General features: G+C 42.7%; 1 protein-coding gene across 1 annotated transcript; it reads left to right on the top strand.

The window, feature by feature from the left end:
* The first annotated feature begins 330 nt into the window (after nt 1–330).
* On the top strand, nt 331–15832 carry LOC6565119 (irregular chiasm C-roughest protein). The gene is made up of 7 exons (XM_001991053.2): nt 331–375; nt 11085–11645; nt 12157–12357; nt 13414–13641; nt 14014–14116; nt 14225–14773; nt 14915–15832. Exons 2-7 carry the CDS (start codon nt 11094–11096, stop codon nt 15670–15672), a joined length of 2391 nt encoding a protein of 796 aa, XP_001991089.2. The 5' UTR covers nt 331–375; nt 11085–11093; the 3' UTR covers nt 15673–15832.
* The last annotated feature ends 234 nt before the right edge of the window (nt 15833–16066 follow it).

The following is a 16066-nucleotide window of genomic DNA, read 5'->3' as shown; positions in this document are numbered from 1 at the left end:
CAACAAAAATAACAACAGCAACAGCAACAAAAACAAACAACAGCAAAGCAACAGCAACACCAAAGAACAACAACAATAGCAGCAAGAATAGCAAAAGCAAGCAACAGCAACAATAGCGCACAATAACAACAATTAATGTGTACACAAGAAAACCTTAAATTAATAAGCTGGCTTTTATATGCGACATACAACATAAATTACATACAGACTTACTTATATTATCTGTATATATATATATATATTATATATATATATATGTATATATATATATATATATGTGTGTGTGTGTGTGTGTGTGTATATATATTTATATGTGTTTCTTTCTTGCAGCTTTAACAAAGTCACTGGCAGAGCAAAAGAGCCTTGAGGGCAACGGTAAGTCTATTTGACAAATACTTAATACTTACCCCTCGTACGAGCGGAGTGGCCATAAACAAATACAAGTCCGAATACACTTGATGAACTTGGCTAAAAGCGTTTAACTACTACAATATTATTATTGTATGACGAGCATTTCAAACAGACAACAGCTTAATAACTCAAGCCATTTGTCCTTTAACTGACGCGAATATTATTTTAATGAAAACATCTAATTGAATAAAAAAGACTTATTTGAAACAATTGAAAATAGTTGTGTAGAATTGTACACCAAGAAATAATAATTATTAGCTGTCTTTCAATGACAACCGATTACTGGATCTACCCCTCTTCCTCTTCCTCTTCCTCTTCCTCTTCCTCTTCCGCTTTCTCTCTATCGCTCTCCCCTCTCCGACTATTCGATTTTCTTTATCGAATGTTAATGGCATTGGTTATGTTTTCATCTAAAATCCACAATTACGTGTTTCACATGAATTATTTATAAGGCCTGCATTTGACAGTTTAAACTAGATGCGATTTACATTGTCTTTGTCTGTCTGTCCAACTGTAAATCTTTCCGTCTGCCGGTATGTATACACAGCTTATAAAAAGCTGCAACTTTGCATTACAAAAAAAAAAACAAAAAAAAAAAAAAAAAAAACAATAACAACAACAACAACATGAACAACGCCAATGAGGCACTGCCCACGCCAAGCCCTTGGAGAGCTCAAGTTTGGAGTTTAGAGTTTGGAACTTGGCGCTGTTTAGGCAATCATCATTGACATCATTGAGTTAAGAGCTGCAGCTGCAATGGCCCTGTGATCCGTGCTAACAACTCTGGCTCTGGTACTGTCTCTTTTTGATTATGCACTGAGAAAAAAATTCACGACCAACTAATCGGAAAATCGTCAGACTCGTGGGTAATCCAGTTATAATGTTTAATTAAATAATTTAAAAATAACATGTAACATTCTGGGGCATATATTTTTTGAGTGTAGCTGGGCAGTGAGCCCAATGTTTGGTGTTCATAATAATTAGTTATAATCGGATTTAGTTGGTCGACGATGTTGTCGTTGTCGATGGCTATGTGGATGGCGATGGCGATGGCGATGGCGATGGCGATGGCGATGTTGATGGCGACACCGTTGTCGAAGGTGTCGTATGGCTGCGCTGTGTGGTTGCATGGTCGTTGCTATTGCAAACACGCCCACACACGTCTATATCCAGCCACGTGAACGGCAATGGCAACTGGACCGACCACAACACAAATGAAAAACCATAAAGAAAAACTCCAGCTTCAGCTCGAATTCGAATGCTGCCGGTGAGTGGGTCGGTCGCACAGTTAGTTGTTGTTGTTGTTGTTGTTGTTGTTGTTGTCGTTGGCGTTGTCGTTGTCGTCTATGCTCAGCTGCCAGTTCATTATTATGCTCTTTTCTAACACGTTTTGATTCGATTCGTTAGCCCAAAAAGAAAAAGAAAAAAAAAACACTTCCAATGCACTAACTAAGCCAGACATGCAGCGACATCCACACAACCTTTTTTTTTCATTTTTTTTTTGGGGGGCCCCACAGCGAGACACCGCAAGTGAAACCCGAATTCGACCGCACTCCTCCCTGCCCCAACAGCCGAAAAGAAAAAAGTAAATAAATAAATAAAAATACATAAAACTTGTAGAAGAAAAAAGTCGTTTTCATACATATATTATAGATACATATGTATATATTAATTTATTGAATTGATTTGTATTTGAATTTCTCTTCGATTTTAAATAGTGCTCTCTCTTTCCGTTTCGTTTCGTTTCGTTTCGTTTCGTTCACCTGTGCTGGTGCCGCTGATACCCCTGATATGCCCCATTCTTTTGGTGCCCCGTTGGTTGCACTTTCCGCGCCCAAGTGCCGCGTCATGTGGTTATTGATTATCGGGCATGGGGGCTCAACAGTGGCTTTGCCTCCGACTTTCGGGGTATATAACTCAATTAGCTGCCAATGGGTGGGGCAACTGTGACCGACCAGTCATGTGGCACCTAAGGATGACTCGGTGCATGAAGCAATGTCATTGCTGTCAAGTGCTGCGCCCATTGATTGCATTCTACGCCAAGCATATGAGTATTATGAGTACAAGGCTAGACAAGTATATGGGTATTATGTAGAGAACTAATAATACCTATTAAGAGTATGCTAGGTAGTGGAGGCAATAAATAACTACATAAGAGAGCACGAGAGAGAGAGAGAGAGAGAGCGAGAGAGGGGGGGAATGAATGGACGACAGAACGAGACATTTTAATATTTCCTAAGTGTAGCAACTACCAATTAATCCAACATATTTGAGAAATAATTGAAGCTGGTAAATAAACAGGTTCGATAAGGTAGAGAGACAATGTAGAGAAACAATTGTCAACAACACATTTCAATCCAAAATGGAAATGGAATCGTGTGTTGAATTTTGTAAACTTACTTTTGGCTCTTGAGCAAAAGTAACTAAATGTGAATAAAAAAAGTGGAATAACAAGAAATAAATCCAGCATGGAGCTCAATTAAAGAGTTCACTGGTAAACGCATACTATATATAACATATATAGATGTAGTACTATAATTGCTTTCAGGTTGATTCAATGCGACTAAGCGTCATTGACCCACTGAGTTGGCTACTGTTGATATTGTTTAGAATTCGTTCGGCTGCGCCAAAAAGATGTAAAGCTGCATAGAATCCAGTTTTGTGATCAATTCACAACAAACACCAACAATTTCAACAACAACATAGTCTTCACCTGATGCCTTTGTTTGTTGTCTGTTGTCTGTTGTTTGGTGTTTGGTGTTTGGCTTGCGTGCGGCAAACGAGGGGCAACCAAAATGAATTTGTATGGATCGATCTTGGCCAGCCCACACGCTCTTTTCACGTCACAGCATTTCAGTCTTAGATCTCAAGACTGGCAAAAGTGTGGCTTGAAAAATTCGTTCGTTTTGTGTGTGGGCGATCGAGCTGTGGTTGGGGCTGGAATCGAATCGAATGGGATGGAATGGAGAATGGAGCATACAAAAAGATCGACGGGGCATAAAATATGTTAATAAGGCTTAAAGTTATACAAATCTTAAGTCCGAAACGCACATTGAGACAAAGATAGATACAGGGACCGAGACGGAGATATGTCCAAGCCAAACACAGGTCGCTCTGTTGTAATACAAAACCATAAACACGAGTTTCTTCAGCGATTTTTGACAGCACTTTGCAAATGGACTTGGAATTGGAGTTCGTATTGGAGCTGCTGCTGCTTCTGATTGAGACAGCTGGCATAATAATGGTCTCCCAGCTAACGTTCCTATTGTCATGTGGATGAGTTGTAATGGAAAGCAGTGTTGCCATTTTGGCTATTGCAAATGTCAATGGGAATATGCTTAAAAAATGCGACTTTTTTAAGAAATGTTTGCGAACTAAGCGTAACATGAGCAACTGGAAAACTAGCCTTTAAATAAATGCCCAATGCCAGCTTTGTAAGTTTTCAACTTTTATTAAGCTGCTTCGAGCAATTACTTTAGTTGATTTTGAATTGGATTTTTGTTGACTTTTTAATTGGGGCAACACTGGCTGCGAGGGATCGATGACTCGCTCGCGTCCTCTCTCTCTCTCTCTCTCTTTCTCCGTCTTTCTCGCTCTGTCACTCTGCCTTTGGCTTTGTATGCCTGTCTTAATTTCCTGCTGCGCCCCATTTGCTCGACTTTAGTTGCTGTTGTTCCTGCTGCTGCTACTGTCGTTGTTGCTGTTGTTCTTTGTTGTTGTGTGCGTGTGTGTGTGTGTGTGTGTGTGTGTGTGTGTGTGTGTGTCTGTTGCTCTCGTTGTGGCGGCAACATCTTCTTTTCTCAATTTCGGCTTCACACGCTGCTTCTCCCCAGTCCCAGTCCCAGTCCCAGTCCCAGCCCCAGTCCCTGGCCAAGTCGCCAGTCGCCAGTCGCCAGTTGCCAGTTGTTAGTTGCCAGCAGCAGACCCACAGCACGAAATCAGTTAAGTTCAGGTGTTCAATTTACTGATTGAAATTCTGGTTCGATGTGGCTGGGCAACTTTCGTTGAGCGTCCAGTTTTTCGTCTTTTTCTTCTTCTATTTCAGTGTAGCTGTTGTTGTTGTGTCAACTTTTTTTACACATTTTTTTGGTTTTTTTCTTCTGATTTTCTTGCTTGTTAAGATGCGCAGTTTTTATTTGGGTGGCCACATATGATTTTGTTTCATAATTTTATGTTTGAACGCTATAGCTTGCGAGGAGCTATGCTAGAATTATGCTAATGAGGCCGTGTACCCAAGTCAAGATGCTTTAATTAGTGACCCAGCCGTCTGTTGGGCCTGCTCAAAATGAACAGACTAACTAGAAGACAACAGCAAACGGTTTGGGCAAATTCCGAGTCAACAAAATGAACTGCAAAGTGAACTGATTAAATGTCAAAACGATAAGCTTGCAAATGTTAAAACGACCACCGTCACCGTCCACCACCTAATCCCTCCGCTCTACCGCCACAGACCAATACCCCTCGACTCCTCTCCACCACTTACATACACATACTGAATTATGTGTGTTTGTATAGAGAAGTGAGTAGCCATTTTTATCTCGCATTTCCTGAACGCAGGACAAAACTTAACTTTTGCTGACTTTGTAGATAGTCCCAACAAAAACTTGCCCAGTTGCTAGGGACTGTGTGTGTATGCCATTAATAGGCGATTTAAGTTTATTTTTTGCCCGTTGGCCCCAGCTTTTTATTGACAATGGGCTGGAGCTGGCGGCTGCCCTTCAAGCAGTTCGGATGGCGCCTTCCAAGTGCCCCACACATTTGTATTGAATATACTCCACTTATAGCCTCCACCTCCACCTCCAACTCCTCAACCCTTATCGAGCATCTATGTAGGTTTGTTGGCAGGATTTGTTGGTTTTACTTTTACTTTGGCTTTGGCTTGGCCACTGGGCCCTTTGCGCTTAGCCGCTGCCTTTTAGCTAAGTTGTTCAGGCAAACAAATTGACAACAAAGTGCACCAGACACACACACACACACACACACACACACACACACACACACATGCAGCAAGGCACACAAATTGATTTTAATTGTTAAGCATTCCCTTTTTTAATTGTCCTAATCTCTGCCTATCTCTGGACTTGCCAATATCCCTTACCTTTTATCTGTTGCCATCTATCCTTGTGCCACACTCACTCCCTGCCCCAGCACTGTCAATACTTTTTTGCCAGCCTCTTTGCAGTTGGCATTTTCATTTTGTCAGCAAATGTCCTTTAAGTAGCTCCTTTTTTGCGAAGGGTTAACCGGTCCCCAAAGGCTATTGTGCAACTGTATATGTGTGTGTGTATGTGAGTGTGTGTCTGATTGTCGTTGTGCGATTGTGTGTTTGCGCCTGTGCGTGCATATTAAGTCACTGGAGGAGCAACGTTGCTCTTGGCTTGAGGTACAGTTGACACTTTAACTGCTGGTTAATGTGTCAGTTAGGATTGAGCCTGACTCTTTTTCATTTTTCTGCCAGCTAAAGGCTGTTTCACTCTCTCCCTATCCCTCCACAACTCTGTCTCTCCCTCTCTCTCTCTCTCTCTCTCGCTCTCTCTCGCTCTCTCTTTTTCTCCTTTTCTCTTATTTTAGGTATATTTTGAAGTATAATTATCACTATCTCTCTCTTTAAGAAGAATCTCCTCTATGTATCCCTATCAAGTATTTTTATCCCTTTCTCCTTCTTTCTCTCTGTCTCTGTCCCTATGTATCTTTCTGTCTCCCTGTCTGTCTCTGTAACCCTTTCTCTCTACGGCGCTATCAATATCACCATATTGATTTCTTTCTTTCTCTGTTTACCAACTTCTGTTATAAGTTTATCTCTCCATTCTGTTCTCTTTATCTGTGTACTAATCTGTATGTCTCTTTCTCTCTCTCTCTCTCTCTCTCTCTCTCTCTCTCTGTCTCTGTCTCTCTCTCTCTATCTGTGTGTGTTATTCTGACAATATATTTAAGGCACACATTCAAAAGCTGCCTGATACTAACAGGCAGCTATAGACAAAAGCTAATTGTTATACAAGTGCAAAGGGGCACAAATACGACGAGGGAGTGGCTAACAGCTTGTGGTGCCCATGGTTGCATCAGAGCGTTTATGCATGCAGCTGCCGTTGTGGCCTTAAATCTTGGCTAAGAAATTGAGGCAGAAAGTGGCTAAACTCAGAGTAAACTCGCTTGGCTTGGCAAAATAAAAGACAAAGACAAATAGATGTATGAAAAAACAACTTTGCTTTGGTTCGACAGCAAGCGTTCAATATAAATTTTTTAAAGTCATTTGTATCAGGTAGGCCTTTTATTGATTTATGAGAGAGGCAACTTGCTACTCGCAAGTTGGACCATTTGTCGATACGACGTTTGGACATTTGGCGTCTATTCGTCGACGTTGTCGTTGTCTACGTGCCTGGCTGGCAATGAGGCCAAAACTGTAAATGACAAAAGTCTGAAAGCGAAGGAAGCTGAACATCCGCTGCAGCTTGCATCTAATAACTAAAAGATGATAATAATGCGAGAGCAGAGGAGAGCAAAGAGGAGCCAGAGTCTCTCTGGCTCTGGCTCTGGCTCTGGCTCTGGCTCTGGCCTGGGTCTGGCTAAGCAAAAACTGGTTCGACCGGAGCGAGCTGAAAATAATTAGCATGGGGCAATGGGCGCTGAGTCGAGAGCTCACATTCATCACAAAAATAACTTCATTGGACTCAGTTCTGCACTTGAAGTTAGACTTGCAGATGGAGCCGCTCTTGGGGTTGAGATTGGGGTTGTGGTTGGGTATCGGGCGTTGCCACAGCACCTGTTCCCCAGTTGCAGCCAACTATAAATATCGCAAAAGATGTTTGGCATGCTGCGTAAAGGATGCTGCACGCATGCTGCAGCTGCAAACATCTTGTGGCCAGTGGCCACTTGCCAGTTGCCAGTTGCCAGTTGCCAGTCTAGTGTCCAGCAGCATCAGTAGCAACAGCAGCTGCCACTAAAGGAAGCCCAACGGCAGGAAAGTGACGCTGACAAAACAAGCTGCCCTCTTTTCTCCTGAATGCCTCTCTGGTTCCCTCGCATAACGATGTTGTTGATGTTGCTGTATCGATTGGTTGACCAGAGCCAGCTTGAGATTTATGTGTGATAAGCGTCGCCTGAAAATAATTACTGTATCTGCTGTCAGTTGGGGCAACTCTCAGCTTGTAACTGGCAACGAGCAAGTTGCAGCAAATGGCAGCAAATGGCAGCAAGCGGCAGCGTTAAATTAAAAACTGGAGCGGAAAGCGCCTGGAACGGAAATGTTTTTGTGTTTGTCGGGTGATTGGCATTTTGGTTTCAAGTGGACTCCATGCCTGCCAGATATCGGAAGGGAGATAAAGCTAATGAGAGAGAGAGAGAGACAGATAATGTGAATGTTTCAAAAATCATGTATTCATTATTCAATTAACAATAAACGCATAACATTGTATCGAAAGTCTATGAAGTTATTTACAAATTATATTTATCTTTGGACATTTTGAGCTACACACTTAATTTTGATTAAGCAAAAGAATCTTTGATAACACTTTTAGTATTATTATATACTATACTATATCATTAAAGTGCAATTACGAAAAGTGTTAATATTTTTTAGATCTTCAGCTATCTTGCTTTTGAATTGAAATATATTTGCACATCATCTAGTCAATATGCATACCACAGATATGTTTATTATTTTGGCATTTTCTCGTGTACCACGCTATCATATCAAATGACAATAAACTGAATACTTATGTAGCCAAAAGTGAAATCTCTCGCTCTGCCCGACAGTTTCCAGCATTAAAATGAAAATTACAACAGACGCACAAAACAAAACTCCAAATACACAGAAAAAATCGGTGGGGACTGGCGATAAACGAGCGTGTCTATAATCACTTTTAATTAGCGACCGTCGTGTCGGTTTCTTCGGCCAGCTGCCCGCAAATGGTTCCCAGTCATGTGCCTGTGTGTGTGTCTCTGTGTTTGGCCCAAAAAACTCAGTGCATGGCTCTAATTTTGAGTCATTTCCAGGTCTTGAAACACCACCCCTCCCCTCGCTCCCCTCGCTCCCCTCGCTCCCCTCACTCCCCTCACTCCCTCATACAAGTCAAACGGAAGCAAGCGCGGTAATCTTTTGCTATGTGCGTCTTGGGCTGCTCTTCGGTTTTATGGATTTGTTTAGCTTCTACTGCTGCTGGTGCTGCCGCCGCCGCCGCTGCTTCTGCTTCCCCTTCTTCTTCTTCTACTTCAGTCGTCTCTTTTTATGCTCTGTTATAATTTTCTGTGTGCGCATGTGTGTGTGTGTGTGTGTGTATGTGTGTGTGTGTGTGTGTGTGTGTGTATGAGTAGCGCCAATTTCCGTATAAATGCAATAAAAACAAATAACAGCCACGAACTACAAGAAAACAAAATTAGTTGAAAAGCAATAGACGCCAAGTGGCGGAAGCAAACTACTTACTACAGAAACACAGTATATATATACACATAACTATCTGTCTAAGTATGTATACCATATATATGTCTGCGTGTGCTGAAAATGTGAACAAAAATGCGTGAGAAAACTCGAGTATAGGTCGCACCTGACGACAGCGAGCCAAACGAACCGCTGACAGGTGAAAAGAGTGAGGGAAAGGGAGCAGTCAGAAGTGGGGTGGGCAGCAGGGCATTTAAACGAAGATGAAGATAGTATCGGCATCGGCATCGGCATCGCCATCGTCATCGGCATAGTCATCGATAACAGCATCGGTATCGAAGGTGGGAGCTGGAATCGAAATTGAAGTCTCCGCTGGCTAGCCAAAAGTGCCAAAGTGCAGCGGTTAATGGCACCATTGAATGGTGCACAATTGTGCGTATTATTTTCTTAGTATGCATATATATATAAATATATATTTATATATATATATATGTTATATAAGAAAATTAATAATATATGTACACTATTTGTGCAGCAATACACACATATTTGGTAGCTATGTACTTAGCATGGACAGCTGCAATTTATGAAACACATTCTGTTTCCCGTATTGAATCGATAATTGTGTATTTGACTATTTTTGACTCAACTCATTAAGTGTGTGAGTGCGTATGTGTGTGTGTGTGTGTGTGTGAGTTTAATGAACGCCTACCAGATACCAGAGATCGATATTGAAATGAATAGTTTGGATAGCTGAGTATTTAAGCAGTACTTATATAAATATATATATATCTATTTTTTTTAGAGCAAACACGTCCTTGATGCTCTGCTCCTAGATGGCAAAAATACAGTATATTTATTGTGTATGCACATTATGCCGCAATAGATGCGCCGCCAATGTTCAAGTGATGAACTCCTTCAAAAGAAGCGAATTAGTCTATCAGTTGTAAGGCAACGGACAAGGCACATTTCCATACGTGTGGAACTGTTCTGGCATTGAAACAGGGCATCTAGCAGTCGGACAGCTAGCCCAGTTGCTTAGGGATGGCCTGTTTGCCTGGGCTTGGCAACCCTTTTATTTTTATTGGGGCCGCATTTCATATTTCGCTTTTTTATACTTATGACTCTCGCACATTTTCTACATTTTACGAATTGCTCGGCAACATTTTTGCACATTTCTTGTTTATATGTTTCGGTTGTCGTAAACGTGAACGTAAACGTAACCCTTGTCGGGTCCTGAGTAAAGTAAGCGCACTTGAGACGCCACCGCACAGACATCTTTTCTTCATGTTGGCTAATGTGAATATAATTCCTTTTTTTCTTTTTGGCTTACTTTCCTTCTATGAATTTGTATTTTAGTGTGTGTGTGTGTGTGTGTGCTTCTGAGTTTTGATGTTATTTTTTCGCGCACGTACGCGTCTGTCTGCACTTGCAGGCGCTCCAACAACGCAAGAAATATAAAAACATAAATAAAACAAAATAAAAACACGCGCCAACATCAACAATAAACAATAAACGCAATAATAATACTTGAAGAGACCCCCAAGCAATTGGTGCCCACAAAATTTGTTCAACAAAACAAAAAATCGTTGATTTTATTTCGCGTGTTTCTTCGCTTGGCTAGCTTGCAGTGCCCGTGAGTAGTGGCAAACCCAATCTTAATTCATCCAGAAGGAGCATTGCATGCTTTTTGGGGTGCAATATTAGCGACACTAGCATGCACAGAAAATGGTCAACACTTTTGTCCGAAATTGCATTTGCTATTGGTGTTTATCGTGTATCGAAAATATGGCACAAATTCATAAAATTACTAATAAATTGGAGAATTAGGTATATGCTAAAAATTGGTTGATCTGTCAGATTCATTTCAATCGTATTTTATTAACTTAACTTTAAAAAACTACAGGTTTGATCATTTTGTAGTATTAAATGAAAATGTAGATCAGGGCTCGTCAAGCAGATTATAATCAGACACAAAATGAGGAAAAACAATGTTGAAATAATGTTGAATAATACCAAATGGTGATTTTGAAAACTTTTCCTAGTTCTATTGTATTTTAATTGAGTGAAATAGAGAATTTGTATTCCAATTTGATTATGCTTAAAATCACAAGGTAACCAAAATTGTTGAGTGGATTTTTAAAGCCTTCTTTAGCTTCAAGCCAATAACCGCTTGAGGCATCAACAATTTGCGCTTGTCATATTAAATGTAAATATTAATAGAATTGGATTGAATTCAAATGAAAATTAATTGAAACTCATGTCAAAATAATATTGGAATTTGCTTTTCTACTTGTAGCTTGGCACAATGACAACAAAACGGAAAGAGCTAGAACGTGGCATGCGTTTCAAGCCTTTTGGGAGGGCGTCACTGCTGCTGTTGATGCTGATGGGCGTTGTGGAGGCGGTGTGGGCGACACCATCGCTGTATACAAGCTATCAGAACCAGCGCTTCGCCATGGAGCCGCAGGACCAGACGGCTGTGGTTGGAGCACGGGTAACGCTGCCATGTCGGGTCATCAACAAGCAGGGCACGCTGCAATGGACAAAGGACGACTTTGGCCTGGGCACTTCGCGTGATCTGAGTGGATTTGAGCGCTACGCAATGGTTGGCAGCAATGAGGAGGGTGACTACTCGTTGGACATCTATCCGGTGATGCTGGACGATGATGCTCGCTACCAGTGTCAAGTGAGTCCCGGACCCGATGCCCAACCAGCCATACGATCAACATTTGCGGGCCTAACGGTTCTAGTGCCACCAGAGGCTCCAAAAATCACACAGGGCGATGTCATCTATGCCACCGAGGACCGCAAGGTGGAGATTGAGTGTGTGTCAATTGGCGGCAAGCCCGCAGCCGAGGTAAGCCAAATGCAAAATGCTAAATGCAAAATGCGAAATGCGAAATGCGAATATCGACAAATTGACATCTCAGTCGACAGCTCAGGCAGCAGCAGCAGCTGAAACCGCAGCCCTGTTGAAAGCGCTCTTTCACACTCAACGCTCAAGTCGAAACCAATCAAACAATGGCTCTGCTGCTGCCTGCTGCGACTCACACTCAAAAAAATAATAAATAAAATAAAAAGAAAAACATGCCAAATTTAGAAAAAAGAGATTAATTTTGGTCTTTTGGGAACATTTTATTTAATATCATAAATTTATTCACCATAATCTCAAAAATACATATATCTTTAATAAAGTACAAGTAAGACTAAATCATTTAAAAAAATACTCAGCGCGAGCTGCCTATCAAAAATGTACACTTTGTATATATTGTGGGGCATATTTGTTTCGGAGTGTTGAACCCAAATTGAGAGCTGACACTAAACAAAAAGTATTGTTCGTTTCTCCCCTTCTACGGTTATGTGAACAGATTACATGGATTGATGGCCTGGGCAACGTACTAACGGATAACATTGAGTATACAGTTATACCGCTGCCCGATCTGCGTCGCTATACGGCAAAATCGCTGCTACGCCTCACACCCAAAAAGGAGCACCACAACACGAATTTCACGTGCCAGGCACAGAATACGGCAGACCGCACCTATCGCTCAGCAAAAATACGTGTCGAGGTAAGCTTCATGAACACCACTGAGTTCCCTCCCAGCCAGCAGTCAGTAGCCAATAGCCAGTAGCCAGTAGCCCTGCAGTGCGGTTGCCTCAGCTGTCCAATCTGTCCGAGTCGTCTGTTGACAGGTCCATTGCAATTTAGCATCAGCTAGCGGGAAGTATGGTCAGCAAGTAGGACTTGGTCTGCTCGGACTGGGTCTTTGACTATCTGGCTACCACCATGCGCTGACGCCACAGTCAACACCTGAACCAACTGTCAACTGTCAAGGGGATCACCAATATATTATATATATATATATGCATATCTCTACAAATATGTGGTCACCATCAAAAGTAGAGTCTTTGTTTTTGAAATTAATATTTCTAATAAAGTTTATATGCGGCGATTTCAGTCAACAAGGGTAAATAAGCTTCGGCCTATTATTATTTTTTGTTTTCTTTTTTTTTTTTGGTTTTTATTAGGCTTGTGTCTTACACTCTTTACATTGATGGGCTAATTAATAGTGAAACATAAGACATAGGCATAAGTAAGAGCATTCATAAGAGACCCTCGGCAGCTGTCAAAGCTACTAAAACCACCACCCACCCCAAGTTCCTGCTCAATATAGATATATATATATATATATATATATATATTTGATTGTCAACTGAACACACCGTTAGCATCTTATGTGAGTATTCTGAGGAACAGTCAGCGCTCTTCAAGCCAATTACGCAAGGTTCGTAATGAGGTGCTCTTTCAGCATCAGTACAACTGGAAACTGGCCGTAATGAGAACTCAAACCAGTTGGACGATACATCGTTAAACTGAGTTGAGAGACTTTACAGTGAGTTAGTTCTAGACAAGTTGAACTAAGTAGGAAGCAGAGAAATGTTTAGAAGAACTATTATATTATTATGACTTAAATAGATTGTTCAACAAGGTAACAATATTAGGAGCTTAGGAAATGGCCTCAATATAAATATTGAAAGCAGGCTCCAAAATTGCGCAAAATGTTCATTGAATCTCAACTGAAACTAACTGATTTCCTGTGTTGCTTTCAACGTTTTCTCAATAGGTTAAATACGCGCCCAAAGTCAAGGTGAATGTGATTGGCCCTGGAAGCGGTAGCGCCATCGGCTCTCCCTCCACATCCACCTCCGTCTCCGGTTCTGTCGCCGTTCAGCGGATTGTGGAACATGCACAGGTGCGACTTGAGTGCCGAGCCGATGCCAATCCCAGCGATGTCCGTTATCGCTGGTACATCAACGACGAGCCAATTATAGGCGGTCAAAAAACTGAGATGGTAAGTGCACCAGCCTCAGCTCCTAACACTCTCTGCTGCCTTTAGTTGTTACGCAACGGAGAAAAATATATATTGAAAACAATGTTTGCTGCTGGTCTGGCCTGATCTGGCCACCACGTCCACATTCCAGCAGCGAGCCGCATAATTAGAGCAACTTTGCTGGCGCTGCGATAAAAATGTTGTATAATGCTGGCTAGCTATTTTGTCATGGCAATTACGGCTGGCGACCAGACTGAGAACCAATTGTTGGAGCGGCCGGAAAGACATAACGTTCCCACAATTTGCTGTCATTCTCAGCCAGCTCCTCATACCCAATCCTCAAACCCTAACTCAATCACAATTGCCACAATCCACAATCTATCCATTTTGCAGGTCATACGCAACGTGACGCGCAAGTTCCATGACGCCATTGTTAAATGCGAGGTACAGAATTCTGTGGGCAAGAGCGAGGACAGCGAGACGCTGGACATAAGCTGTAAGTGTGCATTTCAATGAGTAATATGCATATATGCAGAATACTGGAGTCCTAACCAACTAAACAACTCCACCTTGCTCCCTTATCCGTTGACTATCAATTGAATAGATGCGCCCAGTTTCAAGCAACGCCCACAATCGATGGAGGCAGATGTGGGCAGCATTGTCTCGCTCAACTGTGAGGTGGACAGCAATCCGCAACCGGAGATTGTCTGGATACAGCATCCCAGTGACCGTGTGGTCGGTACCAGCACCAATCTAACATTTAGTGTGAGCAACGAGACAGCTGGACGCTACTATTGCAAAGCGAATGTGCCTGGCTATGCCGAGATCTCAGCCGATGCCTATGTTTATCTGAAGGGTTCGCCCAGCATCAGTTCGCTGCGCTCGCAATGTGGTCTCGTTGGCGATACGGCGCGCATTGAGTGTTTTGCCAGTAGTGTGCCAAGAGCTCGTCACGTCTCCTGGACGTTCAATGGGCAGGAGATTAGCTCCGAGTCAGGTCACGATTACTCCATACTGGTCGATGCGGTGCCCGGTGGAGTGAAGAGTATTCTCATCATACGCGACAGCCAGGCCAATCACTATGGCAAATACAACTGCACGGTCGTCAACGACTATGGCAACGATGTGGCCGAGATTCAGCTGCTGCCAAAGAGTAAGTATACAATTAGCTATATATTACATTCGATGGTGTGCCACACTCCAAGAACTAACGAAATATTTTGCCCTTGTGCGATTCTCACAGTTTATTTAATTTCTTTTATTTATTTATTTTTTTTTTTTTTTGTCGGTTCAGAGAGCGTATCCCTATATATGACGGAAGTGTACGGCCTTTCAATGTTGGCCTTCGTGGTGGTGTTCATTGTCATTCTCATTCTGATCTACTTGAAGTTCAGGAAACGCACAAAACTTCCACCCGCTGACGTCATCAGCGAGCATCAGAACACAAAGATCGGCGGTGTTAGCTGCAAAATGGAACCAGGCGATCGCACTTCCAATTACAGTGACCTCAAGTTGGATATATCTGGCGGTTACGTGCCCTACGGTGACTACAGCACACACTATAGCCCACCGCCACAATATCTGACCTCCTGCTCGACCAAGTCCAATGGAAGCTCGACAATACTGCAGAACAACCATCAGAATCAGTTGCAGCTGCAGCAGCAGCAACAACATCAACAGCAGCACAACCACCACAGTCACAGCCACCACCAGCAGCAGCAGCAGCAACAGCAGCAGCAGCAGACGGCGGGGCAGAGTGTGCCGATGACCTTCCTGACGAACAGCAGCGGTGGCAGTCTCACTGGCAGCATTATTGGGGCACGCGAGATACGACAGGAGAACGGCTTGCCTAGTCTGCAGTCGACAACGGCATCGGTGGTTAGCTCATCGCCGAATGGCAGTTGCAGCAATCAGAGCACCGCCACCACCACCCATGTGGTGGTTCCCAGTTCAATGGCATTGAGCGTTGATCCGCGTTACAGCGCCATCTATGGTAATCCCTATTTACGTACGTCAAATTCGTCGCTGTTGCCCCCGCCCACAGCGGTCTAAGCAGTTAGTTGCCTATGGGTGTGCGAGCAACTAAAGCCAACCCGCCCACTCGCCCTACCCAGCTGAGCAGCCATCCAAGCAAGAATAACAACAACAACACTCGTAAGACTGATCTCAAGAGCGCACGTTGAGCGCCACACGGCGGTCAGTGGAGAAGGGAGGGGAGGGTGGGGGGAGGGGCATAAGGGTAAGTTTTGTTCGAGACCCATGCAACGTTTTTAGCAACCAAAAATTCGCATTGTATCACTTAAGGTTAAATGAGCTCATGCCACGTCAGATATGGCAGCACATACATGCATATATACATACATATGTACGTATATGCGTATGTACATATGTAAGTAGACCTAGGGCTTACTCATACAAATGCACACTAGTGGACTACTACTAGATC

Source organism: Drosophila grimshawi, unplaced genomic scaffold (genome assembly GCF_018153295.1).
Source record: "Drosophila grimshawi isolate 15287-2541.00 unplaced genomic scaffold, ASM1815329v1 contig_1006, whole genome shotgun sequence".
Lineage (NCBI taxonomy): Eukaryota > Metazoa > Arthropoda > Insecta > Diptera > Drosophilidae > Drosophila > Drosophila grimshawi.
Note: the sequence above shows the minus strand (reverse complement) of the source record. Positions and strands in the feature narration are given on the sequence as shown.